Source organism: Protomyctophum parallelum (genome assembly GCF_964188405.1).
Source record: "Protomyctophum parallelum genome assembly, chromosome: 20".
Classification (NCBI taxonomy): domain Eukaryota; kingdom Metazoa; phylum Chordata; class Actinopteri; order Myctophiformes; family Myctophidae; genus Protomyctophum; species Protomyctophum parallelum.
This window is the reverse complement of record NC_139718.1, coordinates 27,079,282-27,107,112: the sequence shown is the minus strand read 5'-3', so window position 1 is coordinate 27,107,112 and position 27,831 is coordinate 27,079,282. Positions and strand designations below refer to the sequence as shown.

The 27,831-nt window shown below is 40.9% G+C and overlaps 1 protein-coding gene across 1 annotated transcript; it reads left to right on the top strand.

Moving 5' to 3' along the window:
* Positions 1 to 72: 72 nt before the first annotated feature.
* LOC310877716 (otoferlin-like) lies at positions 73 to 27,576 on the top strand (the record flags this gene model as incomplete). The annotated part of the gene is made up of 41 exons (XM_083791665.1): positions 73 to 115; positions 767 to 890; positions 1,063 to 1,117; positions 1,216 to 1,347; positions 1,452 to 1,514; positions 1,673 to 1,757; positions 1,883 to 2,042; positions 2,339 to 2,525; positions 2,745 to 2,931; positions 3,152 to 3,375; positions 3,834 to 3,942; positions 4,261 to 4,438; positions 4,715 to 4,835; positions 4,995 to 5,095; positions 5,206 to 5,296; positions 5,382 to 5,498; positions 5,683 to 5,835; positions 6,010 to 6,199; positions 6,515 to 6,639; positions 9,271 to 9,405; positions 10,803 to 10,964; positions 11,911 to 12,030; positions 12,582 to 12,743; positions 12,901 to 13,063; positions 15,556 to 15,629; positions 15,866 to 15,892; positions 16,150 to 16,281; positions 16,791 to 16,860; positions 17,865 to 17,971; positions 19,490 to 19,627; positions 19,913 to 20,044; positions 20,462 to 20,589; positions 20,726 to 20,896; positions 21,398 to 21,558; positions 22,422 to 22,564; positions 22,664 to 22,752; positions 23,048 to 23,146; positions 23,951 to 24,192; positions 24,531 to 24,709; positions 25,635 to 25,735; positions 27,396 to 27,576. The coding sequence occupies 41 exons, from the start codon at positions 73 to 75 to the stop codon at positions 27,574 to 27,576; spliced, it is 5,361 nt and encodes a 1,786-aa protein (XP_083647791.1).
* Between the last annotated feature and the right edge of the window lie 255 nt (positions 27,577 to 27,831).

Below are 27,831 nucleotides of genomic sequence, written 5' to 3'. Positions count from 1 at the left end.
AATGCAATCTATCAAAGCCTAATCATCAAGCATCAACTTCTTTCCAGATCAAGGAAAGGCCTGTTTTGAACCATGCCACGCAAGCATCGTGGCAACAAGGAGGACAAGAATGGAGGTATCTGTAACATTGATGTGTCACTGTCCAATAAGTCACATGGAGTTACGAAGTTGTTGTTTGATAGTCTCATGCTGGGTTAGATATTGGTCAGGGTTTCTTATATTATTGTCACTTATTTGAGCTCCAACCAACCGTCTGATTATACATTTAACCCCACTAGAACATAACACATGACTATCACACATAGGCCTACGTAACCCTACTCATGGATGACTTTGGTTCCTGGTTTTGAGGATGGACTTTATCCTGTATATTTTGGTTATTTAAAAAATTTGATTTGTTAGATAGTGTTAAATAGTGTTCACTCTAGTTTTTACAGACATTAAACAAATTGACCCACACAAAAGGACAAACAAAACATATCTTCCACAGTGAGCGAAAGATTCTATTCAATAAGTCTTGCCTTGAAACAGTGCAGCAGATCTTCAACAGGGGGCGCCATACTGCAATTATGCAGTATTCATGGGACCCCATGACACTTTGGTAGCGTCACACAACACAATGCACCAAGCACAGCCTGACAAGTTTTTACCTGTCTGCAAACTCGATAAATGTAAACGATTCCATTGTTTTACCATTTCTATATGATAAAGCTATTACATAAAGAGGTTGTTCCTACAGTAAATATGTTTTTCCTGTGATCTCCAGATGAGGCAGCAATTCTGGAGACCGAAGACCTGGAACAGGGCATGTTCATGGGAGGAGGCCCCGACCCTGACACCATCTCACTGGCATCGGTCACGGCTGTCTGCACCAATGTGTCCAATAAGAGGCATGCATGCATCATTCTTTCTCTTATTGGAACTTATAGAGTGTCCTCACTGCTTACTAATAAATTGTGATACATGGCTATGTGATACCTGGCACGGTAACACAAATGAAGGCAATGCATCAACAATATGACACTAATCACAAACATTTTCACTGAAAATGACATTCTATAGATCCAAACCAGACATAAGGATGGAACCCAGTTCTGGGAGACTGGGAGATTACCAAGTAAGAACAACACAGTGTTATGTCTTTGGCCAAGTTCTAGAACATCAGTCATACAGTACACCGACTTAACACTCAATATATACATGCATCACTTCCAGGTCAGTGTGACAGTAATAGAGGCCAGGCAGCTTGTCGGATTGAACATGGATCCAGTCGTCTGTGTGGAGATTGGAGAAGATAAAAAGTACACATCAATGAAGGAATCAACCAACTGCCCGTACTACAATGAGGTGACATAAATAGTACCTTACACCTTTGTGCAAATCTACATACATACTATCGTTGCCAACAACAAATCTCACAATACTAACCCAATGCTCTTTTATTGTTACAGTATTTCGTGTTTGACTTCCATGTTCCTCCGGACGTCATGTTTGACAAAATCCTGAAGTTGTCTGTAAGTTTTTTCCTCTGCCTCATCTAAGTGGTTTGTTATTAAGAGACATAACTTGTGAAGAAACTGCGTCATAAAATACCAGTCCGAGGGAGAAGACATTAACATGTAAGAGTTAATTATCCAAAATGCTATTCTTTACTCCTATGACCAACCCATAGGTGATCCACTCCAAAAATCTTCTACGTAGCGGAACACTGGTTGGGTCTTTTAAACTAGACGTGGGAACAATCTACACCCAGCCAGGTAGGGGAATCTATTATTTTGGATGTACTGTACAGTATAATAATTATAGATTTTATATTCTGTATAGATGATAATACTGTATGTATTTTGTTACTATATGAAGTCCTTTCTCTGACATTTTACAGAGCATCAGTTCTACCACAAATGGGCCCTTTTGTCCGATCCTGAAGACATCACTGCTGGGTGTAAGGGCTACATTAAATGTGACGTTGCAGTCGTCGCTAAAGGAGACAGCGTAAAGACTCCACACAAGTCTAACGAGTCTGAGGAAGATGACATAGAAGGGTAATGTTGCTGCAGAATAAAGATGTTTGTTCAAAGATTTAATTAATTAATGAAAGTAATTAAAATAAATAATGAAAGATAATGCATTAAGCTGTAATAATAATAGATACAATATCAATATATAGACTGTACATGCAGGAGCCTCTGTATATTCATACATTTTCATAGAAACGTTTTTATCTTTATCATTCACTGTGCTTTGCCCAGCATCGCCAAACGCATAACCTTGTTAATTAACGCTTAACTTGGTTTAACTGTTTAAACTAGCATTTTTTTGAAAACTGTTCCTGTTTCAGGAATCTTCTGTTACCAGAGGGGGTACCAGCAGAGCGGCAATGGGCTCGGTACTACGTGAAGATCTACAAAGCAGAGGGACTTCCCAGAATGAACGCCAGTGTTCTGACAAATATGAAGAAGGCCTTCATAGGAGAGAACAAGGACCTGGTTGATCCGTATGTCCTTGTACAGTTTGCTGGGCAGAAGGTAAATGATTTAAATGTTGACTGATGGGCAGTAAAATGTGATTGCCTCCCCTTTTGTGACACCATTATAATTAAACAATCAGGTCATCATGAGACTTTAGTAGTAATTGTACAATACAAGATGGTGTGAGAATATCTTTATTGCCAAAAATGTATGCTGTTTATTTTTTATACTGTAGGAAATGGTTCCTTGGTAGCATAATTGCATCTGTCTTTACAGGGGAAAACCTCGATTCAAAAGAGCAACTATGAGCCCGTCTGGAATGAGCAAATCGCTTTCACTGAGATGTTTCCACCACTGTGCAAACGAATGAAGCTACAGCTCAGAGATTCAGACAAAGTGAACGATGTGGCTATAGGAACACACTACATTGACCTGCGGATGATCTCAAATGACGCAGACGAAGGTGATTGCGGTTTGGTCTGCTTATATTTACTGTATGCTTTAGCCAATGATTTGAGCCTATATGAGATAGAGCGAAAGGGACTCACAATGCTGTTTGTGTGTGGGTCTCTACTCAGTTATTGTAAGCTGTTTGACACTGTTGACACATTCTCCCTTAATGTTTATCTTTGTGAATTACACTTTTCTCTGGTCATGCCTCATTTTCTTCTTCTACTTTTTAGGCTTTCTTCCCACACTGGGCCCTGCCTGGGTGAACATGTACGGCTCCACCCGGAACTTCTCCCTGATGGATGAGTACCAGGAGCTGAACGACGGGCTGGGCGAGGGGGCGTCCTTCAGGGCCCGCCTGCTCATCAGTCTGGGCATGGAGATCCTGGACACCGCCTCCCCTGAGGTGACCTCCTCCACTGAAGTGCAGGTGGAACAAGTGCCCAACATCTCAGAGGTACAGTACCGTACTGTAGGTCCACCTCTGGAAGGGCAGACAGGCAGTGGAGGCCCATTGTGGCATTGCATTGTGCATGCATGGTGGTGACAGGTCATTGAGGTGCAATTGTGGGTGAATTATTGATTAGACCTATCTTTATTTAGCCCACCTGGTGCATTATTAACTTGCTATTTGCACAGATGTGGCTTCCTTTTCTGTTGATGGACAGAACACAACAGATTGAAGTGAGAACAGAGGGGTAGTCAGTGTGCTCTGTGGGAGTCGTCCATTTCATATAGTTCTGACCAATCCAACAGTGTGGGGACAGATGACAGATCACCAGATTTACCAGAGTACTATTTTATTACATAGCATAGGATAGCATCCAATCATAGCTCAGAGTCATTACACACAAGGAGGCAGGATCCTGTTATTCACATCACATGCACAATACTATTGTTTGTCCTTCTTCACAGAGTTCCACTGGAAAAGTAGAGGAGTTTTTCCTTTTTGGGACATTCCTTGAGGCCACTATGATTGATAGGAACAATGGTGATAAGCCCATCAACTTCGAGGTCACCATAGGTAATGACCAGGTCTATTCTTTATGGTACTGCTCCATATAATGCATCCTAACTATACTAACCAAAATCTAAATATTCATTTGTTACATTTTCTATTTATATGTTTAATTTGGATGAAAAAGTTAATAAAAGTGAATAAATAGTTAAATTCATAACTATATTCATAATAATTGTAATGCTTATAGACTTTGACTTGAACTTGTCCGTCGTTGTTAATAAAACCTGTCTGTCAATGCTAATATAAGTATTCAATAAGTAATTAAATGCAGCACATTCAGCGGTCTGTGTAGCAATAACATCATTATTTGTTTTCATATAGGTTACTATGGAAACGAGGCTGATACGGTCATCCAACCTAAACCAAAGGGTAGCAGGAGAAGTGATGGGGAGGATTCTGAGCTCATCCAGCACTCTGACGACGACGAAGAGATGGAATATGATGGAGACATGACCTCGGTGTCCTGCACTCCGCCCATGAAACCTGTCATTACTGACCGGTCAGAATCATAACATGCCAGTACAAAGGAGAAACAAATTATTATATATATGGAGAGTTGTTATATATAGTTCATACTGTTTAAAGTACCACCACATGTTTTAGTTTTGTGATGTTAATCGTTGCATAAGAATAGCAAATAAAAAATAGCATATATTGTTTAGGAATGACCCTTTGTATTTAATTGCATTCTGTATTCATTGGAGCAGACATACACTAAGTTATTTTAATCTCTTCTGATTGTTGAGCTGTTTCCATTCATGTGCTGTATCTACAGGAATTACTTCCACCTGCCGTATTTCGATAGGAAGCCATGCATCTATATCAAGAGCTATTGGCAGGATCAGAGGAGGAGACTGTACAATGCAAACATCATTGACAACCTTGCAGATAAACTGGCAAGTCATGAACTTTATCAAAGCAGGAGATAATGTATGTATGTAGAGTACAAAATACAAATACATCAGGCCCATCATTCCCTATCTTCTAGAATCTAGCCTAAACTGAAAGTATTAGATGTTTTAGTTTTACATCAACATCCTTTACTGCTCTAACAGGAAGATGGGCTCAACGATGTGCAGGAGATCATTAAAACTGAGAAGGCCTTCCCTGAGCGCAGGCTGAGGGGCGTCCTGGAGGCACTCAGCCAAGGATGCAGGTCCCTAATGGCGCTCTTTTACATTGCATTATAAAAAGAGCAACACTTGTTTCATAATCCATTAGATGTCATTGTAGACTTTCAGATTGACTGAGTTGTATTTCTTTCAGTCAGTTCCTATCACTGGCAAACAAGGACTCGAATCAGAGTGGGAGAACCAGACTTGACCGGGAGAGATTGAAGCTCTTGATGGCAGAAATGGTATGGCAAACATAAAATATTCTTGACTTTGTCTTTATTCATTCTGGTAATATCATGCTAAGTGTCCGGATGTTACTGCTTGTAGGAGAGCATTGGCCAGCAAGCTAAAGTCATGAGAACACAGGTGAAGAAAAGTACTGTGAGAGACAAAATTAAGTTGGCTCAGAACTTCCTTCAAAAGCTACGCTTCATGGCAGATGAGGTAAGATACATTTATCATGCATTGTACATCATATCATGCTGATTATGTTTATAATATAATACAGTATGTGTGTGTGTAATATGTTAGTTGTATCAGGGATATTTTTTTAATGATAGGGTAAGTGAAATAGCACACCTTATTTGTACATATTACATATATGAACATTCTGTGTTTGTTTCATCAGCCACAACACAGCGTCCCTGATGTCTTCATTTGGATGATAAGCAACGGCAAGCGCATTGCTTATGCCCGGGTCCCCGCCAAAGACATACTCCATTCTGGTGTGGAGGAAGAGATTGGAAAGGACTGTGGAAAAGTCAAAACACTTTTTCTGAGGGTGTGTTTGCACCTTTGCACCAGAACAGACTACTCACTATGAATGAACGAACTCCTATAGTGATAAATGCTCTAAAAAGTGTATTGATGTTCCACCAGTTATTTATGGGCCTTCCGCTTAAAATGGCAATAAACTAATGTTGTGTTCCACAATTTATTTTGTCATTTACTGAAGATCCCTGGTAAGAAAGGTTTTGGACCTGCTGGGTGGACGGTGCAGGCGAAGGTTGAGTTGTACCTGTGGCTGGGTCTGAACAGGCAGCGCAAGGACTACCTAATTGGCCTGCCTAATGGTTTTGAGGAGAACAAGTTGTCAAAAGGACCTGGCATGGCAGTCTCTCCTCCCATCAGCCTCACATACACGAGTAAGTTTGCACAGTAATTAACAACACCGTTGATCACCTCCTTATATTCATCGCCATTAATTAATCACGGCCATTCCCCAAATGTACTGAATAGAAATGTTACCATAAAATTACCATTCGGTCTTTAAAACAATCTTTTTTCAAAATCTAGGATTAACTGTGCCCAGTATACCCCTTTTGTGCTGTCATTTTGTAAGAGTACATAGATACAGTATGATATGGAATGCAGTTCTTCAAAAGTAAATCACATAACGGGACTCTATATATCTATAAACTGAATAACTAATTCGATATTTGCTTCTTTGAACTCCACAGTGAAACAGATATTTCAGCTGAGGGTCCATATGTACCAGGCTCGTAGCTTGTATGCAGCAGACAGCACAGGCTTGTCCGACCCCTTTACCAGGGTCTTCTTCTCCACACAAAGTCAGGTCACTGAGGTGAGGATGCTGTATATGGAAATTGAGTGATTGCCAGAAAAGGTTTCATGACCCATTGAATGGTATTGCTTGTGAATTGTGATCTTATATGTTTAGGTGCTCCTCCTTTACAATACCATTTACTATTGACCTATGTAGTTAACTATTCAGGACAAATATGGTCAGAAGGTTTGACCAAGAGGATCAAGGGCCAATTTGTGGGAGGTGGGCAACCAGCCAACCAAAGTTGCAGCTCTTAGGGATGTACCGATGAGACATTTTGGCCGATATCGATATCCGATATAATTAATTGCTGTTATGGCCGATAACCGATATAACCGATGATCTCATCTCATTCTTTATTAAGAAAATATAATAATTTTGGCCATTCTGAAAAAATGCCTCTTTATTCCAAAACTAGGGATGCACCGTTATTGAAATGTCGGCCCATATACCAACATAAACAGCTTGAATGTAGTATTTTTATTTAAAAATGTTCCAACTTGTTGATTCTTTTAAAGCTTCCCCAGAAAACAATGATATCATTTGCAGCCTTCATCATAATAAAATGCTTTTTCAGGCTTTTTTAAATTTATTTTTCGATTTACCGATATATGGTAAATCGATGTCCTCCAGTCATGGTACGCCATGACTGGAGGACATTCTCCGCAAACCCTGAACTACAAGCCAGATATACAGAAGAGTTCAAGGACCTCGTTCACATACAGGATGTGAACGAGGAACTGGGCGCAGGGTACATGAAGTTCATGGAAGCACACAAGGCTGCAACAGCGAGGTATGTGCCGGTGATGCAGAAGACCAGAGGCCCCACAAGATCGAAACACCCGGATGTCATGGCAGCACGTCAAAGAGTAGAGGAAGCACGCCACACATTCGATCAAGAACCGTCTGCAGAACAACGCGAGACACTGAAGGAGGCCAAGTGACTTCTCTTCGCCGTATGATAAAATGCAGCTGATGCAAAAAGTCTGCAGAGTGGAAGCTGCTCATGGAGAATTCCAGTACAGCGACATCTCAACATTGATGACGGCCCTTTCACAGCAGGAGAGTTTGCCTGTTTGCCAAGGTCAAAGCCTCCCTAAGGCAAGGGAAAAGTGCTAGAACTGCAAGCTTGGAGATCTGCAACCAGGCTCTAATGAAAAACATCATGCCAGAAATATGGTCTCTCTCTCACATCATCCCAGTACCAAAATATGGAGATCTCTCAAAACCTGACAATTACCATGGTATCAACCTGACCTGTATCAATGCAAAAATGTTTAACCGCATGATACTGAACACTAACAGGATAAGGAGCGCAATCGACCCCCACCTCAGGGAAAACCAAAATGAATTCTGAGGGGTCTGTGCTAAGGTGGTTCACCTTAGCACAGACCCTTGCGTTAAGAAGGATCATTGAAGAGGTAAAGAGGAGCAACCTAGCAGCAGTGCTATGCTTCATAGACATCATGATGGCCTTGGACTCAATCCATAAAGGAATGATGATGAGAATACTCAAGGCCTACGATGTCCCTCCGAACCTGCTCCGAGCCATTGAGACCATGTACACGGGAACGAGAGCCCGAGTGACAATGCCGGACGGTAACAGCGAGGAATTCAACATCCAAACCGGAGTGCTGCATGGAAACACCCTAGCCCCCTTCCTTTTTATAATAGTATTGGACTATGCTCTGAGACTAGCTATTAAAGGAAGTGAGCCGGAGCTCGGCTTCACTATCGTACCCAGAAGGTCTACAAGACACCCTGCGGAAACCCTCACAGACCTGGACTACGCTGATGACATCTGCCTGCTATCTGACCACGTAAGGCAGGCACAGGCTCTCCTGACCAAAGTGGAATTGGAGTGCGCTAATGTTGGCCTCAGGCTAAATGCAAAGAAGACCGAGGTCATAACCTATAACATCCCCCAAGAACATCTGCCCCTAACAACAATAGAGGGTACTGCGCTAAAGGAAGTCAGTGACTTTAAATACCTGGCCGCATGGGTCAGCTCCACAGAGAAGGACCTTAAAGTGAGGAAAGCACTTGCCTGGAGAGCTCTTAATGGTATGACCAGTGTGTGGAAATCCAACCTCCCCCGTCATTTCAAGATCAGTTTCTTCTCTGTGGCTGTGGATGGTCTACTTTTGAGGGGACATACATAGAGTCACACCCAGTCAAAATAAACAAACTAAGTCTATTATATTTGATTATTTTTGGAGGATCCAAAATCCTTGTACGGACCATTTGAGGTCAAGTTTAGCCTGTGCGTCCGATACACTATTAGGCAATTCAAGTTAACAGTAATACTAATAAAAATCACACCCGTGTGAAGTGAGGGGCGCTAATATATTAAAGTCTAACTCATGTTGATTAGGTGATGTAATGGTGATGTCAAACAAACAGTGCAAACACAAACATTAAACGGCATTAACAATGAAGCAGTCTATGCAATGAAGAGACAATATGACGTAATGAGTCACATTATGATGTAAATTGGCGTCAATGGCGTTTACAAAACAAACATTGAACTAAAGACAAACATTAAACCTGTGTATAGGAGGGGCTAGCGCCCCTCAAAAATATATATGCCTAATATATAAACATTGTCTAAATAGAATTCCACATGTCATATACTGTATCTCTTTCCAGATCCTGCCTGAGACTCTCTGCCCTACCTGGGATCAGTTGCTGGTTTTTGAGAACGTTGAGCTGTTTGGAGAGGCCACTGAACTGCGAGACGATCCTCCAATTATTGTCCTTGAAATCTATGATCAGGACACAGTGGTAAGCCTGGATTTGGTTGTAAAAGGTTCCCTGTTTTACAGTAATCTTAAATGTGTTCAGAAAGGGATCTATGATATCAAAGAACTTCCTGCACACTGTCTGGAACTTGCAAAAAGGAGGGTCTTTATTAAATCATTTTGTAAGTTCCAAACAGTGTTCGGGACATAGAACCATTTCTGAACATTTGGACCTTCCTGGTTGTCCTATACGCACCTAAAAACAAAATAACTTAAGAATCTTAAATGTGTTAAGATCATGTAACCTAACAGCTTGAATTTACAGATAGGAACAGTCTAATCATCCATTTCATGTCCTCGTATTAATGTAAACGAGTATCTCTAACCCTTGAAATGTAAGGCTGAAAATGTCATTGCTACAGTATACTGTACAAATGTGATTTTGCATTTGAATGGCATTTAAATTTAGTGAACACGTAACCTGTAGTATGGACATATACAGTATCTGAAACTACTGATAATATCTCAATATTGTGACATACAGTATAGTATATCATCCTATATTGCTGGTAGTATATCATATTATCGTATTTGTTATAGCATAGCAATAGGCCTAGTGTTATTACTTTTTCATTGAATTTGTTTAGAATTTATAATGTCAATATCATTTATGATTCATCAGTTTTTATTCATGAACTAGTTGATATAAATTATATTTGAAGAATGCTTTTGCTGACTGAGAATTCTATTTACTGCTCCTATCATAAACACCATTGTATTGGATGACGCCTTGGATAAGTAGAGTGTGGATTCTGGTGGTTTGATGTATCGTAGAAGCACTGTATTGTGTGCAGACTAGAACATATTTGATGCCCAAAAGGCATGCAAGTGGAATAAGACATTCACTGGACTTTGTATTATTTACAGGGGTCCAAATGGGGACAAATAATGTCCTCTCCATTTAACTTATACCTCTTGCATTCCTTAAGCGGAATCTGTGTTTACTGAATGTTGTCGACAGAGGACTTTGGCTTAATCACTTGACTTAACCACTAACTGCAAGACAGACATTGCTATTACTTTCAGAAGAATAGCCCTTTTTTGCAGTTTACTGGTCATGTTGGGTTTCTTGCTTTATTTATTTTGCTCTTTGTCTTCATTGCTCTTTTGACTATACTGCCTAAAAACATGGGCATTGCAAGCCATGTTTTCATCAATGGGTACAGTATGTCAACTGAACAGTGTTGTAACAATATGAGTAATTTATTGATTTCTTTAAAAAACAAAACATTGTAACTGTAACATGGAACATGGATGACTCTTCCTGGTTTGGAGATGGTAGGCGGACCACCCCCCTCCCCCAGAAATTGTGTTTGTGTTAGGCCAATATTTATTCATTTTGTAGATCTCATGCTGACTTCCGCTCCTCTGCAATTCCAGGGAAAAGCAGAGTTCATGGGCAGAAGCTTTGCCAAGCCTATTGTTAAGATGGCTGATGAGCACTATGGGCCACCACGCTTCCCTCCTCAACTGGAGTATTACCAGATCTACCGCGGGAACTGCACGGCTGGAGAAATGCTGGCTGCCTTTGAGCTGCTTCAGGTTGGCCTCCCACATACAGTACATACAATGCAGTGCAAGTCAGTCAATGTTTATCCTGCGCCATGACAACTATTCTTATTGTCTCCACCAGGCCGAAGGCATGGGGAGAGAGTATGTTTTGCACTCCGTCCGTCCGTGTGTCCGTGTGTCCGTGTGTCCGTGTGTCCGTGTGTCCGTCCGTGACAAGCTAATCTCGGCCACCGTTAACCCGGTCGATGCCACATTTTGCACACACACTCCCTGGATGCCAACGATGAACCTCTGCCCCAAGATTTCCAGAACGGCCTGTTATAGCGCCACCAGGAGGCCGCTTTGTGCAAAACAAGTTTTTGCACAGTACACCTACAGATTTTGTCCAAAAATCCCGCAAATCGTTACACAGTATCTCCATAGTCATGTGCTCAAGACGGATGTGTCTGATATTTCATATTCCATCCTAATTGGCTAACATTGGCTTTCAAATTTTGCAGGATTGGCCTGTTTTGAACAAAAAACCTCAAATCATGAACGCAGCGTGCAATTTCACGTGAAATCTTTCACGCACTTTCCTACTAGGCTGAGGAATATAGCCCACCCATTTCACATTGCCCTGTTATAGCGCCACCAACAGGTGGATTGTGCATGCGTGCCATCAACACGGATCTGCACCATTTCCCATATTCCATCCTGATTGGCAAAGATTGGAACAAACAAACAAAAAACATGTTTATATTACTCCTAAATATTCCTATCCTCCTGGTGGAGACCTGTGCCCAGAAGGGCACTTTTTCTAGTTATTGGATGATTTCGGAAACGAGTGAATTAATGATCCTTTCGTAAATCATGAAACACACTTCAGTCAACATGTTCCGGTTGACATTGTGTCAACTTTATTAATATGTGTCGATGTTCCAAGAATTATCAAGACACATATTCCATTGTGATGCAAATGTACCTTTTCCTTCAGATTGGTCCTAATGGGAAAGCTGACCTGCCGCCCATAGACGGTCCTACAGACATGGACCGTGGCCCAATCCTCCCGGTACCAATGGGCATTAGGCCAGTGCTTAGCAAGTACAGAATTGAGGTAAAGACTTCCACTATGCTCTCACGTGAACGCAGATTGATAGACAGAAGTTACCGAAATACAATGTATATTTATATGTTGTAGCTTATATTGTTATATATAGGCTACAATAGTTAGATGATTGGTAGCCCTGAAACATGACTGTCATAACGAGCGTCATGTGAACCATGGCTAGATGATTGGTAAATGATTAACCATGACAATATTGACAACGACATACACTTTTATTTTGTACTTTCTTGAACCACAAGTAAACCGGTTCTGTGAATGGGGGGATGCAGGCACCTGACACATTTCATACTAGTATAAAGTGTGTGAAGAATCCTGAGATAATACAGATTGGCATGCAGGACATAGCGAGAGTATAGATGTGTATTCTGTCTGTCAGCCTTGAATAGGCGGTGATATACAGTACATAGCAAATATACACAAAAAGCCGAAGCAGGCCGGTGCCTTACCTGGCCCTATGTAAATCCGCGCCTGGCGCCCGAGTGGCCCAATGGACGCTACGCTTCTGGGTTTAAGTCACACTGAATATCCCCCTTCTGCAGGTGTTGTTCTGGGGCCTGAGGGATCTTAAGAGAGTCAACTTGGCTGCGGTCGACCGGCCTCGTGTGGACATTGAATGTGCTGGGAAGGGCATCCAGTCTGCACTAATCAACGACTACAAGAAAAATCCCAACTTCACCACACTTGTCAAGTCGTTTGAAGTGGTAATGTGAATGTATTAATGAAATATTAAGAAAAAGTTATATTGTTATTCATGCTGGTCCTAGATTACTTTTGTTAAACAAAAAACAATGCAGTTCAAATCAAATAAATATTGAATTCAAAATGCTGTTCTTGCCTCTGGTTAATTTTCCTTGTCAGGACTTGCCTGAGAACGAGTTGCTACATCCACCACTGAACATCCGAGTGGTGGACTGCAGGGCCTTTGGGCGCTTCACGATGGTTGGCTCCACTGCTGTCACCAACCTGCGCAAGTTCATCTACAAATCCTCAGACAAGCAGACCAACAACTGGAACACGACAGGTAACTAAACCTCCAGTCATGCTATACTAGTAGTAGCACAGCCGTCAGTCTCGAGAGACCATGGCAGAAGCACACTTGGTGGTGCTGAGGGAGCAGTGTTTTGTGTGGCTGTGCAGTCCAATTCACGAAAGACAGTCTTTCTGGAAGTGATTGCACTTGAATGCTCTGCCGTCGCCTCTTGACGCTGATTGAGGTGCTTTTCGCCTAGCTCTCCTTTCTGCTGCTGCTGCTTGACTCAGCTCCGCAACGCTCTTCTGGATTCCTATCCAGACCTCCTGCCTCCAGCAGGCACAATCGTTTGCACTATCCTCCCATTAATCCACTCTTATGCCCATGGATTTCATGTCACACTTGCACATGCTGACCTTTACTTCCCTGTGATTCCATGGGAGTGGCGTTTGACGTGAAGATGGTTATAGTGGTTATGGTATAGTATAGTGTACTTACAACCTTTCTATTCTATTCTATCTACAATGATGATCTACAAATTTAGTATTTACTATTTAGTCAATATGAACAGATATTAGGCCAATGATGAAGTGAAACCCAAACATGCTTATGGAAAAAAGGTTAAATGAGACGAGCTCAATCTACCCCATGAAGCCTTGTAAATGTACGATTTGTTGGAACAAGAGGGCCCTATTTTGCGTGTCTTAAGTACCAGGTCTTATGACTTAACTTAAAGGAGAATTCTGCAGTAGCCGTTTTTTTTACTGAATTCTGTTGATAATGTGTATGTGAACCACTATATATATATATATATATAATTATATATATATATATATATATATATATATATATATATACTGTATAGGGCGCTGGGGCTTTAAGAAGTTAGGCGGGCCAAACGCTGTATCTGGTCGAAGCAGAAACCACAGACCGACAACATTGTGTGGACTTATTTTCTTTCTTATATACACCAGATGTAAAAAATAAAGATTTTGCAAGATTGAAGAAGAGATTTACCGTCTGAACCACACGGCGATTAAATCCGCTAAATCGGCATGGAACGCTCGGCATGACGTTTTTTTTCTTTTTTTTAGGTGTGGCCAGTGTTGTTTGGCCACGCAAAACAGCATTGGCTACACTCCAAGTCTTAAGTTTTAAGTCATAAGACCTGGTAAATGGTGCATTTAATAGAACCTTTTTTCCAAGGCGCTTTACATAGTTTGTGCATTACATTCACCCATTCACGCACTGATGACAGAGGAAACCATGCAAGGCACCAACTATATAATATAGGGGTTCAGTGTCTTGCTCAAGGACACTTCGACACTAACTCTGGGGGAGCCCGGGTTCGAACTGGCAATCTTGTGGTTCCCATCTGGCCACTCTTCCCCTGAGCCACGGTAAGCCACCACCACCGACCTGGTACATAAGACGTGTAAATGCCGCAAAATATCGGTACTAGTCTTATAATTCTGTGATGGTGGACCCTCTTGTAAACAAGTGTAATGCTTAATTGGGTCGTCCACTCACAGTTAACAGTCTTTGTATTGAGTTTGTGCTTGAAATGTACTGCATTCAGTATTCATAAATATTTCAATCAATCAATCATTGATGTACTGGGGCACGATGGCACAGTTGGTAGTGCTGTCGCCTCACAGCTGGGTTCTATTCCCGCTGGGGACGCTGGGGGCGCGTTCCCTCCTCCACGTCATCAGTGCCCATACCCGAGGCGGGGTTGGCGAAAGGGCCTTTCTGTGTGGAGTTTGCATGTTCTCCCCATGACCCTAGGGTAGGTACCCTCACAAAAAACATGCAGTAATCCTGGTCTCTAAACTACCTCCCCCTGGCCAGCCGGGGCTAACCTAACTCCGCCAGATTACGGCAGTAAGTTCCCTCCTCCAACCTTGATCTGGTCTTTCTCAAGCAGAAATGATGAACCCGGAAGCAGTGGAACAAAATCTGATATCTCCATAATAATTTCGATTTGTAGTTCGGTTGTGTTTACATTCGCGTTGTGGCACAGCTACAATACGTCACCACCAGTCTCGCGTTGATCCCGCCTCTAGCAGCCGCATACGGCCGCATATCACTCCGATCAGCATTTGTTCAGAGCGCATTGTCTCAGATGGGAGCAGGAGGAGGAACTCACTGCTGCCACCAGCTGGCGGAGTCAGGTTAAGCCGGGGCGCCTGATGGAGGGGAAAGGAATTGGTTCCTGGAAAGGAATTGGTCGGAATAACGTCTGGCCGGGGAAACTCTCCCCTGTCAGGTGAAAAGAAGCAGCTTGGACTCCTCATGCATAGAAGGAAGGTCAGTCTGCTGCCCCCCCAGGTTGGCAGAGGAAGTGTAGCGCCCAGGATTACATTAGATAATTGACACTGGGTGAAAAAATGGGTTGCAAAATCTTGGGAGAAAGATTTTGGTTGTGTTCTTTTTTTAGTATCTGATGTCTCAACTGGGCACAACATTGTGACCATGGGTATAGCTAGAGTTATAGTTACAGATGTGATTTAACTGAGCCATTATTCTCTTCCATCTTTTAGATGAAATTGTGGTTGTCAGCATGGAACCAGAGGACAAAGTTAAGAAGATGGAAACTGTGGTCAAGCTAGACGGTGTACGTTACAACCAAGTCAGCCAAGTTGATTGACTGACTGATAGACTGGACGAATGAACAACAACTAAAGAAGAAACATGCTGCTTTAGTAGCTAATACAGCAATGTTTTGACCCCAGTCTATTTTAATTATGTTACCTTTTTCAAGTATTAAAATTTTATGTGCATATAATCTCTTCAGAATTGCAAAAATACCATCAAATAAATACATTTCATATTCATATGTTTTCTTTTCAGTCTTCTGATGCTGTGATCAAAGTGGAGGTAAGACTTAAAGTGCCTCTGATTATCATAATCATAAATGTCAAGAACATGAAGGCCTTGCAAGGAGAGTAATAAGAAATTTCCTTGCTATGCTGCCAACATGTAGAGAAGCCATAGCAATGAATAGTCATTACACTGTAACATTTTTAAAAGTGTTAATTTGATTAACACTTATACATTCTCAGGCCTTATTATTCGTTTTCAATTTCTTTCTTTACAATATCTTCACAAGCTCTTACACATTGTTTGTATAAAAGGATGATGAAAAGGGGGGGAAAAAGAAGAAGCGAAAGAAGGGTGGTGGTGAGGAGCCGGAGGAAGATGAACTTGATGAGAGCACATTGGACTGGTGGTCCAAATACTTTGCCTCCATTGAAACTCTAACAGAGGTGAGAGATGGTTTGATGTAGTACCTTTTGTTACCATTGAATTTACACAACAGATGTATGAACCTGATGAACATAAACAAAACTTTAAAGGTCTTTAAAAAATTACAATGTATGGATAAGCGTATTGTTTTTACAATTCAGTTTTCATGTTTGTATTCCCTTATATCTTGACTTCAAACGGTAATCGGAACGCTCACCCCAAAACAGTCACCCCCATTCCCCCCCCCCCCCCCCCCCCCCAACAGTTTTACTGAGGTTAATAAGTTTAGGATTAGGCATAGTTTTGCTGAGTTTAAGTAGGAATAAGGTTATGTTTAGGCATAGTTTTACTGAGGTTATGTTTAGTACCTGGTGTTGACCATTCCCCGGTCACCGGATTTGACACCGGGTTGAGAGTGTTTTGGGCCGAGCGTTCTTGTATTCAAACATCATGCCTGTTCCTAAACAGCTAGAGTGCAAGAGTTCTCAATAATATAAGTACAGTAAAGACTTACTGTCTGGTTTTACAGGCGCTCAAAGCACAAGAGGCAACTATGTCGGACACAGAGGAGAAGGAGGACATGGACATCGGAGATGGAGGTAAAACCAGACAAGGCCAAGTATTTTCAGCTACTGTTTACTCAGGTGTGCACTGTCCCAGCCACTTATCGTTGCATGTGTTAGCTTGCAATTCCTACAGTACAGTCCCCTGCAAGTCATAGTGCCAAGTGTTCATGTACAATGACATGAATCCTCATTGCCCCAATTCCCCCAATCAGATGCATATGAGCCACATGCCTGCCATGAAAGTTGTCATTAGGATTTTTTTGACTGTAGGTCGCAGATTACTATGAAAACCTGCAAAACCTGTCATTGACTCCGTCAGTTGTTCTGTCAGTCGTTCGTTATGTCAAATCACCATATTTGTTCGTCAGACCGTCACGCCTCGTGACACGTTATGCCACCATATATGGCCATCTCCATATATGAAGATCACAACACTGACCTCATCAACCCTGGATAGCCATACATGGAGAAGACTGGATCATCACCTAGATCTGCATATATGGAGCCGGCCAGTAACTGTTCTGACATTCCATACTGTATGTTGACCTTCCCCCACCCGTCCTTCCTCTTCGATGTCTCCCTTTTGACTGATACCTGTCCATTCAAACTCTAGACAGGCCCCCCAGTGCAGCCTGGCAGCCGGCGAAAACTAGAGTTCTCAACGGGCCTGAAAATTAACCTGAGCCCTCATAAAACCCTGTACACTAAAGACACTGCCCCCGCTGCCACCCTTAGATCTCCATATATGGAGCTGACCTGTTCTGACATTCCATATGTTGATCTGACCTCATCAAACCCTGTACACTCAAGACACGCTCCATATATGGCCAGACCTCATCAAACCCTGTACACTCAAGATACTGCCCTGCTGCTACCCATAGATCTCCATATATGGAGCTGAGCTGTTCTGACATTCCATATGTTGATCTGACCCCATCAAACTCTGTACACTCTTCCTCCCCTCCTCCTACACCTCCTCGTCGTTGTCGTCGTCATCCTCCTCCCTTCACTCTGCCCCGATGCTAACCTGAACTCAGAGATCAATCCAGATGAACCTCGTGTAAAAGGCACCAAGAAAAGGGGTAAAAAGAAGAAGCAGGTGGACCTGTCCGAGAAGAAGAAGCCAAAGTTCGATGAGCTAAAGGTATGAGACGGAATGTACTCGGCACATCTCTGAATTTGGTTTGACATGTTTTCCCTTCCTCCTGCATTGATTGCTGTCATTCCCTTTACATGGGAGTCATGTCGGTTGTCATGCAGTTATTCCAAAATGCAGCTGCTATAGGCTCCTGAGTGGCACTACAAAGAGGGACGGCATCTCCCCTATACTGGCCTCTATTCACTTGCTACCCATTATAGAAATTAGTTTAAAGTTAAATTATTTAATAATATATTAATATTATTAAATTATTATTAATAATAATAATACTTATTATTATTATTAATTATTAATATTATTAAAAACAATGCATTACAATGATTACATGGTTTGGCACCACATTATAATACCTCCTCACTGACAGGTCCTCTGAAGCTCTGACCAGTAGACCATATGCACATGGCGGCCATCTTGCCATTAAGTTAATGGCACGGTGGCAACTTGCCGCAATTTGCAATTGGCAGCCCATACATCCAAAGTCCTATCTGATTGTATTAAATCACACTCACCAACATTGCTGCAGCTGTACAAAAAGCTTGAATTATCCTCTTTGTATAAGTGTTTGTCACATAAATAATCCACCGTAAACATGTTATGAGCTACTTTCTGTCCTTGCAGTTGATTATGTTTTAGTGTTGGAGTTTGGAACCGCTCTTTGGTAATCAACGGCCCTGCGTACCACCTGTTTTGAAATGGCACATAATGCAGGAGGCACCAGGATGTTGCTTTACTGAAAACGAGTGAAAACACTTTGCAGATAGAAAGAGGATAATTGCAGATAGAAAGAGGATAATTAAAGCTTTTCGTACAGCTGCAATGATGGTGAGTTTGACGTTTAATACAATCAGATATAACTTTTCTGTTTGGATGTATGGGCTGTCAATTGCAAATTGTGGCTAGTTGCCACCCTGCCATTAATGTAATGGCAAGATGGCCGCCATGTGCATATGGTCTATTATATTCCTCGGTCCGGGTTCAAGTCCAAGGGCCAGTGCCGGATTGACAGACAGACAGACAGACAGACACTAGTTGCTGTCCATGGTGCTGAATGAATGCAACCACAAGGTGTTTTACAGCAAAATAGTTAATACCTTTTTTCACATTGTGCTCTGATAAAGTTTTACGCTTCTTTCAAAGGCAATACAAACAGTTTACTGTACATGAACATGACATCAAAATATGAACTGTTTATGATGCGGATTTGGTGGTGTGTGCATGCATGTGTGTGTGTTGTGTGTGGAAAATAGCGGACACAGACAGCAGGCAGACTTTAGACCGGATCAGGCTAACCATAACATACTAATACTTTACAATTTTATCTTTCATCTGTTTTTGTTTTTTTTACACAATCGTGCTTTTCCACTTTGACTTTGAAGATTTTGAAATAGTTTTGCCCTCTCTATTAGGTGACTGACTTGAAAGCATTTTGTAAAAGCCAGAAGGTGATAGACCTGATGAAACTGATGAAACTGTCCTTTTTACTTTCTTTTTTGTGTGTGAAAGGTGTATGCTAAGGAACTGGAGAGTGAATATGATAACTTTGAGGACTGGCTCCACACTTTCCTCCTGTTCAGGGGAAAGGGAGGGGAGGATGAGGATCATAACATGACGGATGAGGACAGGATTATCGGAAAGTTTAAAGTAAGAATGAGCAGAGTGGGATGATATGCACTGCAGACTAAGTTGTTTGTACAGATAATTTGCAACATTAAGTCAGTTAGTATACGTTTACATTGAAGTTGCATTTGAGGAGCTTTTCCTAATAAGATATTTTAAAGATATGATAGCTGCACATGATAAACATGATGGCACTATTGATTGAAAACATAGTTAATTCATACACTGTAAGGCAGAAAAATGACATTTATATGTATATAAATGTTTTGAGATGAACTCTTCACCTATGACTTTGATTCTATGTCTCAGGGCTCACTGTGCTTGTACAAAGTGGCAGATGATATGTCCAGAGAGATGGGATATGATAGCAACATGGGTACGTTCCAGAACATCCCTACCAATGAAGCAGTCAATGTCCTCGTCCGCGTCTATGTCATCAGGGTAGGTTTTATGCTCTAGTCTTCTACACTGTACCAACCGATTCTTTGCAAATGCAAGTATGATAGATACTATACATTGTGAATGTCGGTTTCTCAAATTATAACACACTGAAGGACACACAGATTTCAAATGATTTAATTTCAAATTATCATTGATCATTTCAAATGATCAATCTAGTGATACATACATACTTTAGTTATAGATACTTTATATCTTTATGTTTATGTTTTGTATTTTTGAGAACTTAACTGTATAAATAGTTCTTAATGAAATGCGCCAACCTCACTAAGACAAATTCCTTGTATGTGCAAATATACCTGGCAATAGAAATCATTCAGATTTGTACACAGTGCTTAACAATAATCAAATGGGCCAAGCTCCACATGTGTCAATCCACATTGTATTTCCTTTTGACAGGCCACTGATCTGCATCCAGCAGACATAAATGGGAAAGCTGACCCATACATTGCAATCAAACTGGGAAAGACAGAGATCAAAGACAAAGAGAACTACCTCTCGAAACAACTGAACCCATTGTTTGGCAAGTAAGTAGGAAAAATCGGCATTTCTGACAGTGCCTCATTTTGTGCAGGTCCATTTGGTTACACATGCATTTGAAATGAACAGAATTTTACTGTGAAAGCGCAACATAAATTGACCCCTTTCCCCCCCTCCCATCAGATCATTTGACATTGAGGCCACATTCCCGATGGATTCCACACTAACAGTGTCAATTTATGACTGGGACCTGGTGGGGACAGACGATCTCATTGGAGAAACGAAACTTGACCTTGAGAACCGCTACTACAGCAAGCACAGGCCCATATGCGGTCTTTCACAGAACTACTCCATGTAAGAATCACATTGTTGATGTTACTGTGACAGGGATGTGAGACAGGAATCTAATTGGTACTATATTTTCAAATCATTCCTGGACTTAGTTTGAATAATAAATGGGTGCTCTTTGCTGGGCCAGTACAATTGAGATTTGTCAGTCACTGAAAGTCAGAAGTCAGTCATTCCTAATTCTCTTTACCTGACTATGATTAAACAAACCATAGAAACTTAGAAAGTATTTGCCAATACGATTTGGCCCATATATGTTATATACTTTTTCCATGAGATCCAGCCATACACTGTATAGGTATTGTCTGGATGAAGTAACCACTGTCAATTCAAGCTGATGTACAGGTTTTATGTATGTTTTGGGAATTTTCAAAAATATGGAAAAGAAAGATATATTTGAAAAGTTTTCACAATTAAATGTCACAATTGTTTTTGCGACACCGTCATACGACAGAGTGTAAACTAGGGCTTAACTGGTTGACTCACTGCTTTTCTTTATATCTACAGTCATGGTTACAATATTTGGCGAGACCCTCTGAAGCCCACACAGATCCTGGCTAAGCTATGTAAGGATGGCAAGGTGGACGGGCCTCACTACGGCCCGGGAGGAAGGGTGAAGGTGGCCAACCGGGTCTTCATGGCTCCCACTGAGATAGAGGATGAAAATGGTATGCATTGCATTCATTGGTACCAGTTTGTATCGTCCATCCAATGAAACAGAATACATGCAAAGTTAAAAGTTAAAGTTAAAAGTCAGTTTCTATGGTGGGGCTCATCACCTAATCTCAGGGCCTAATTTCTTGTGCACACTGCCAGTTTACCAATGAAGTTCACATATGCTTTATATTTTTGAAATATTTAACTTTAAAGTCCCATTGTGTATCATTTATTTTTGTAGCCTTTTTGGCTCCCTAGTTTTCTCTAGAATTCAGTTCCCCAGACGTACTGCTCCAAATTGAATGGTGCAGGGTCATAGTGCAGAGGTTAATTGTGAATGCAAAAACATTCTCAGAATCGCTAATTATTAACTTAAAACCTTTTACATAAATAAACACATGTGATACGTTTACGATGCCTACATCATTTTGGTGCAAGTGGCAGGGGCAGATATTAAAAAAACAAAAACAAAAATACACATTCATGTGTAACGTTTATTTGTGAGGTTATTAAACCCCATCTTGTTTACATTAAGTAGGTCTGGCTTTTGATGTAAGCAGTTCAAGCAAAGTCCTCCCCATAACATTGAAATAGAGGTGACAACTTTAACTTTTAAATATTTCTAAAATACTCCAATTTAAAGGTATATTCAGTGATTTCACTCAAAAAACCTTTGGTTTCGTTTTTGGCTAGGTGGCAAAGCCTTTCATCCAATCAGGATAGAGAGCCAAAAACGAAACCTACAGTTTTTTGACCCCCAGGGGTTAACTGGGGACAGGGATGAACTCCTTATATGGTCAGCACACTCTATAGTAGAGAGGATTATCACAACAAAACAAAAAAATAAGTCTTTAAGTCTGATGATGTTCCTCAGGTCTGAAGAAGCAGACAGATGAGCACCTGGCCCTGACTGCGTTGAAGCACTGGGAGCACATCCCACGGGTGGGATGCAAGCTGATCCAAGAACACGTGGAGACTAGACCACTCCTCCATCCAGATAAACCTGGACTTGAACAAGTATGTCATTCATGCTAACTACAACCCAATAATGTATTTTCTTTTTTACTAAATAAAATGTGCTGCATGCTTAATGTGTGTTTTTCTTGTTGTTTGTAGGGGAGAATTGAGATGTGGGTGGACATCTTCCCTAAAGATATCACTGCTGCTGGACCTGCACTTGATATTTCACCAAGGAAACCAAAGAAGTGCGTTCAGACTTTAGTGAAGCTATAGATTACCTTTGTTCTGCTTTGATGCTTGTTGAGGAGGGCGAGGTCATTTTTAGCAATGATAGCAAATGAGTCCCACAAAGTTAAGACACAGTATTTGAATGATACCGTTCCATAGTACTATACTCGTATTCAAAACGTACCTGAAATGTGGTAAACCCTGGCATTTCAAGCAGGCTAATATCAAGGCTGAGAGTTGTACATATCATGCCAAAAATACTGTCATCTGTTTCATATAATTTACTAATAATCTGACTATTCCTATTTCCAGGTTTGAACTGAGAGTGATCATCTGGAACACAGATGAAGTTGTTCTTGAGGATGATGACATCTTCACAGGCGAGAAGTCAAGTGATATCTTTGTGCGAGGGTAAATAGTCTCTATTTAATGATCTGGAATACAGCATAATTGATGGGTTCACGAGTTTGACACACAAGATGCCTATTCACTTGTCTCTAATAGAATAGAAAGCGACGACAACCTAGTACCACAATATTATTTCACCAACTGCAGTGTAATGCTGTTGCACCAAACAAACATTTGTTCGCCAATTAGATATGACTGTCATGGACACTTACGCCAGGGCTCCACTGGGCGCGTCTGCGGCGCGTCTGCGTCGCGTCTGCGTCGCGTCTGCGTCGCGTCTCCGTCAACGTCGGGAATGTGCCCTTTTAATCAATGGAGGGTGGCTCCACTGCCCGCGTTGCGTTGCGTTGTGCTGCGTTCGGTGACTCAAAAATTGCCCCGGTTCGTTTTTTGACGCACGCACGCGTCCAGTCATGTACAAAAATGTTTTGCTGACGCGCAGTTTTCAAAGGCCCGCGGTGGAGCACCTCTAGCGTGACGTTGACGTTGTCATGACACGAGCAGGACGCGACGGAGACGCGACGCGCCCAGTGGAGCCCTGGCGTAATGCATTAGTCAAACTTGCACATTGTCAGCGGAATGTTGTGTCATCACAAATTCACATTACTGTGGAGTAACATAGATGCCTATGCCTAGATAAGAAATCACTGTGCTGGCTAGTTCTCGGCCCAGGGAGATACTGTATAAGGCAAATCATAACCATGACGATCTTTTTGTCTGATTGTGTAGCATAGGCAAATACTCTCTGATTTTGACGCAATCTTCTACACCTAAAACCTCTTTCTACCACCTCACAAACTTCAACAGTTGGTTGAAAGGACAGCAGGAGGACAAACAGGATACAGATGTCCACTACCACTCTATCACAGGAGAGGGTAACTTCAACTGGCGCATGCTCTACCCCTTCGACTACCTCATGGCTGAGGAGAAGATCGTCATCTCCAAAAAGGAGTCCATGTTTGCGTGGGATGAGACCGAGTACAAGATCCCAGCTCGTCTCAATCTACAAGTGTGGGACGCTGACCATTTCTCTGCTGATGACTTCTTAGGTGCTGTGGTCCATGTTGGTTACAGTAGTCGAAGCCATAATTATTCACTAACGGCACAAAATGAATGTATTAGTAGTGGTATTTTCTACAAGTTTAGGTATCTTGAAGCTGTGGTTTACTAAATTACCTTTTCTTGCTGCAACATTTTATTGGATGATTAATTTGGGGGAAACTTCAGTTAATAATTCATATTTTTAATTGTGTTTTGGAAAAGAGCTTATTGTGTTGTTTTCTGTCAAAAAACAAGGAAACAAAGAGTTCATAGTTACTGTGCTATTTATGTTATATTTATCTCAAAGTTTCCGTAGAATAATTAAATGAGTGTTTTTCTTTTGTAGGTGCGATTGAACTGGACCTGAACCGGTTCCCCCGTGGTGCTAAGACTCCGAAGCAGTGCACCCTGGAGATGGTGACCAATGAAGGAGAGATGCCCATGGTCTCCATCTTCAAACAGAAGAGGATCAAAGGCTGGTGGCCTTTTGTGGCCAGAGATGAAAATGATGAATTTGAACTCACGGTAAATTTTCTACACCAACTTTCCACCAAACTCCTGGTCATGGTTTTTTTTTAACCAAATTTAGTGATCCAGCTGTGAGAGTTGAACCTATGAATGAGTTTGTAAAATGTTAAAAATCCTAATAATAATAATAATAATAAATTGTATTTCAGTCAGATAACTAAGATTGAACCAATATTTATTATACGGCTCTCAAAATTCAATTGTATTAAGATTCACCAGGTAACGATTCGATTTGATTCTACGATGCATTGCAATGCATCACACTTTTGTATATTACTGCACAACATGGCACGTTTTTCACCAGTCAATGCAAGCAGTATACTGAACGGCATATTTTATTTAGAATTGTATATTATAATTATATATTATATATAATTATATTTAGGCTTCGATTATTGATTATTTCACATTGCATTGCTGCACGGCTGAATTGTGATGCATTGCTGAATAGATTATTTTTTACACCACTATTTACTATAGAATGAGAATACAAGTGTGGATATATTTCATCTTGGCGTTCGGCTCAGCACAATTAGACAGACAGAGGATAATCGGAGATATATACAATAACAACACCACATGGGGAACAGAACTAATATCAGAGCCTACCAGTGGTGCTGGGGTACATGTCGGTGGGAACAAACAATGCATAACAAGTAACAACAACCAGGAACACAGGAAGAACGCAGACTTAGGTGCACTTAAGCCCAAATGCACAAATACCCCGCCCAATTGGTCAGCGGATTGCCACATCAGCGAATGACGTACGGGTCTCGCATAACACTGTATTCACCCACATAGTAATGCAGCGTATTAATGGGAAGCCCGCCGTCCAAGTGGAGAGGAATCTATACACCCTGTTAGCAATTGTTGAGTGCACTCTGTACTATAAATGCATTGAATTAAGCAATCGCTTTTACAGGGAAAGGTGGAAGCAGAGCTGCACCTGTTGACAGGGGAGGAAGCCGAAAAGAGTCCAGCCGGTGACGGACGCAACGAGCCAGACCAGCTAGAGAAACCGAAGTATGCAGGATGTTCTCGCATTACATTTTCCTCACCGTCTCCACCTTTTACAATATTCATTCTTTCCGACTATCAATTTTCAAAAGACATTGTTTGCAGTAATTAATTCTTCTTTTTAAACTCTGGCCCCTTTTCCACCGGTTGGTTCCCAATGGGAACCGGTTCAGTTCTTTTTGGTTTTTAGTCCATGAGCCAGAGCTCCAAAATTGAAACGTTAATTATGAATTGAGTATGCAAAACCATACCTATATTAGGGCCAATTCATACTCCTATTTTTCCGCTGTTTCGGCGCTGTAGTGCCGAAATGATTTCGGCTCGTCAGAAATTTTCAGTAGCACCGAAGAGCCGACTTTAGGACGGTACCCGCCCCCCCGAACCTCAAATGACGTCAAATTGTAGGCTCTACAGCGCCGAACCGACTTTTATTCGGCTCTAAAATAGGAGTATGAATCGGCCCTTAGATTGTTATCACCATGAAACTTCCCCAATTGAGTACTTACACGAAGACAATGATTTATTGTATTACAAATTTTACATTTTTAAATATGCAAATGAGTCATTATGTAGCAAAATATGCAAAATAATCGAAAAAATTAAAAAGCTACTACTGTGGAAGGGTTATCATGTATTAATTTACTTGTATTGATCCTATAAACAATTTAATATAGGGTATAGTTTGCCCACCAATTTTGGAGCTCTGGCTCATGGACTAAAAACCAAAAAGAACTGAACCAGTTCCCATTGGGAACCAACCAGTGGAAAAGGGGTCTCTGTGTCAAAGTTATACACAGAGAAAACTGTTGCACCTTTCTTCGTCCTTTTTTTCAAACTTGACTACAGGAGCGGTGGTCTCAAAAACATAGAGGAAAACTTGACCGAACACGACTCGCTCACTATATAACAAAATGAAGTAAAAGCTTCTATAGACTGAGACTTAGGGAAACATTTTTCCTTTTATTTTATCATGCTCATAAAGTGCTCTGTGCTCAAAGTGCAGTTAAAAAGCAAACGTTTCGGTCCTAATAAAAGGAAAAATGTCTCAGTCTATAGACGTTTTTCCTTCATTTTGTTATACAGTGAGCGAGTCGAGTTCGGTCAAGTTTTCCTCAAAGTTATACATACGCATAGTTGCATACGCATACACAATACATGGACATCAAGGAATTCAACTTCAAATGCAATAATAAATGATAATAATGATAATAAATGCGTAATCCCCCTAAAATAACATAATTAATTAAATAAACATAATTAATTATAAACATAATAAATATCATAGTCTCTACCAAAGGTATTAAAAAAAACATTTCTAAACAGCATTAAATATAACTAAATGAAATAAATCTGAAAGACTTCAATAAGAATTTCTTACAACCTACAACAACTTCTGGACTTTTACCTACGATCTAGTTACTTTACATGGTAAGTTGCTGTTTCTTCTGTCTTTTACATAGGCTACTAATGCAAAGTATCTTTTGAATTTTCCAGATTTTTTTGTTTTTCTTTCTTGCTTTCTACTTAACAAGATTACATGTGCATAGCCAACAACTCCAATTTCTAAAGCAATATAGTTTACTTTATACTGTATATATAATCATAATCAAAATGTTAGTATTGTATCATTCCAGTATTGTTAACCTCTGTGTTCCTGTTCCATCAGCCGCCCAGACACCAGTCTTCTGTGGTTCCTCACTCCATACAAGGCCATAAAAAATTTGATCTGCAGTCAGTACAAATGGCTGACCATCAAGATAGTCACCGCACTCCTGTTTCTGGCTATTTTGGCTATTTTCCTCTACAGCATGCCTGGTTACATGGTCAAGAAAATGTTGGGAGCTTGAGGGGAACTGCCCATAATTCCAATCATTTGTCTAGCCTATGATGCTGGAGTAAAGTCTCAGTTCATGTTTTATTTATGATTTAATTTTGTTTTTATAGTGTCACTAATTTCCATCGGATATTTTTGATTCATATTTCAACAATTTCCATATTATGGTTGATAAGTTAGATTTTAGTTTTTTTAGCTTTCTTAAGTTGCCAGTAAAGTCAAAGGTGTTTTGAACTGAAGATGAAAAAGATATCCGCAATTGAAAAGT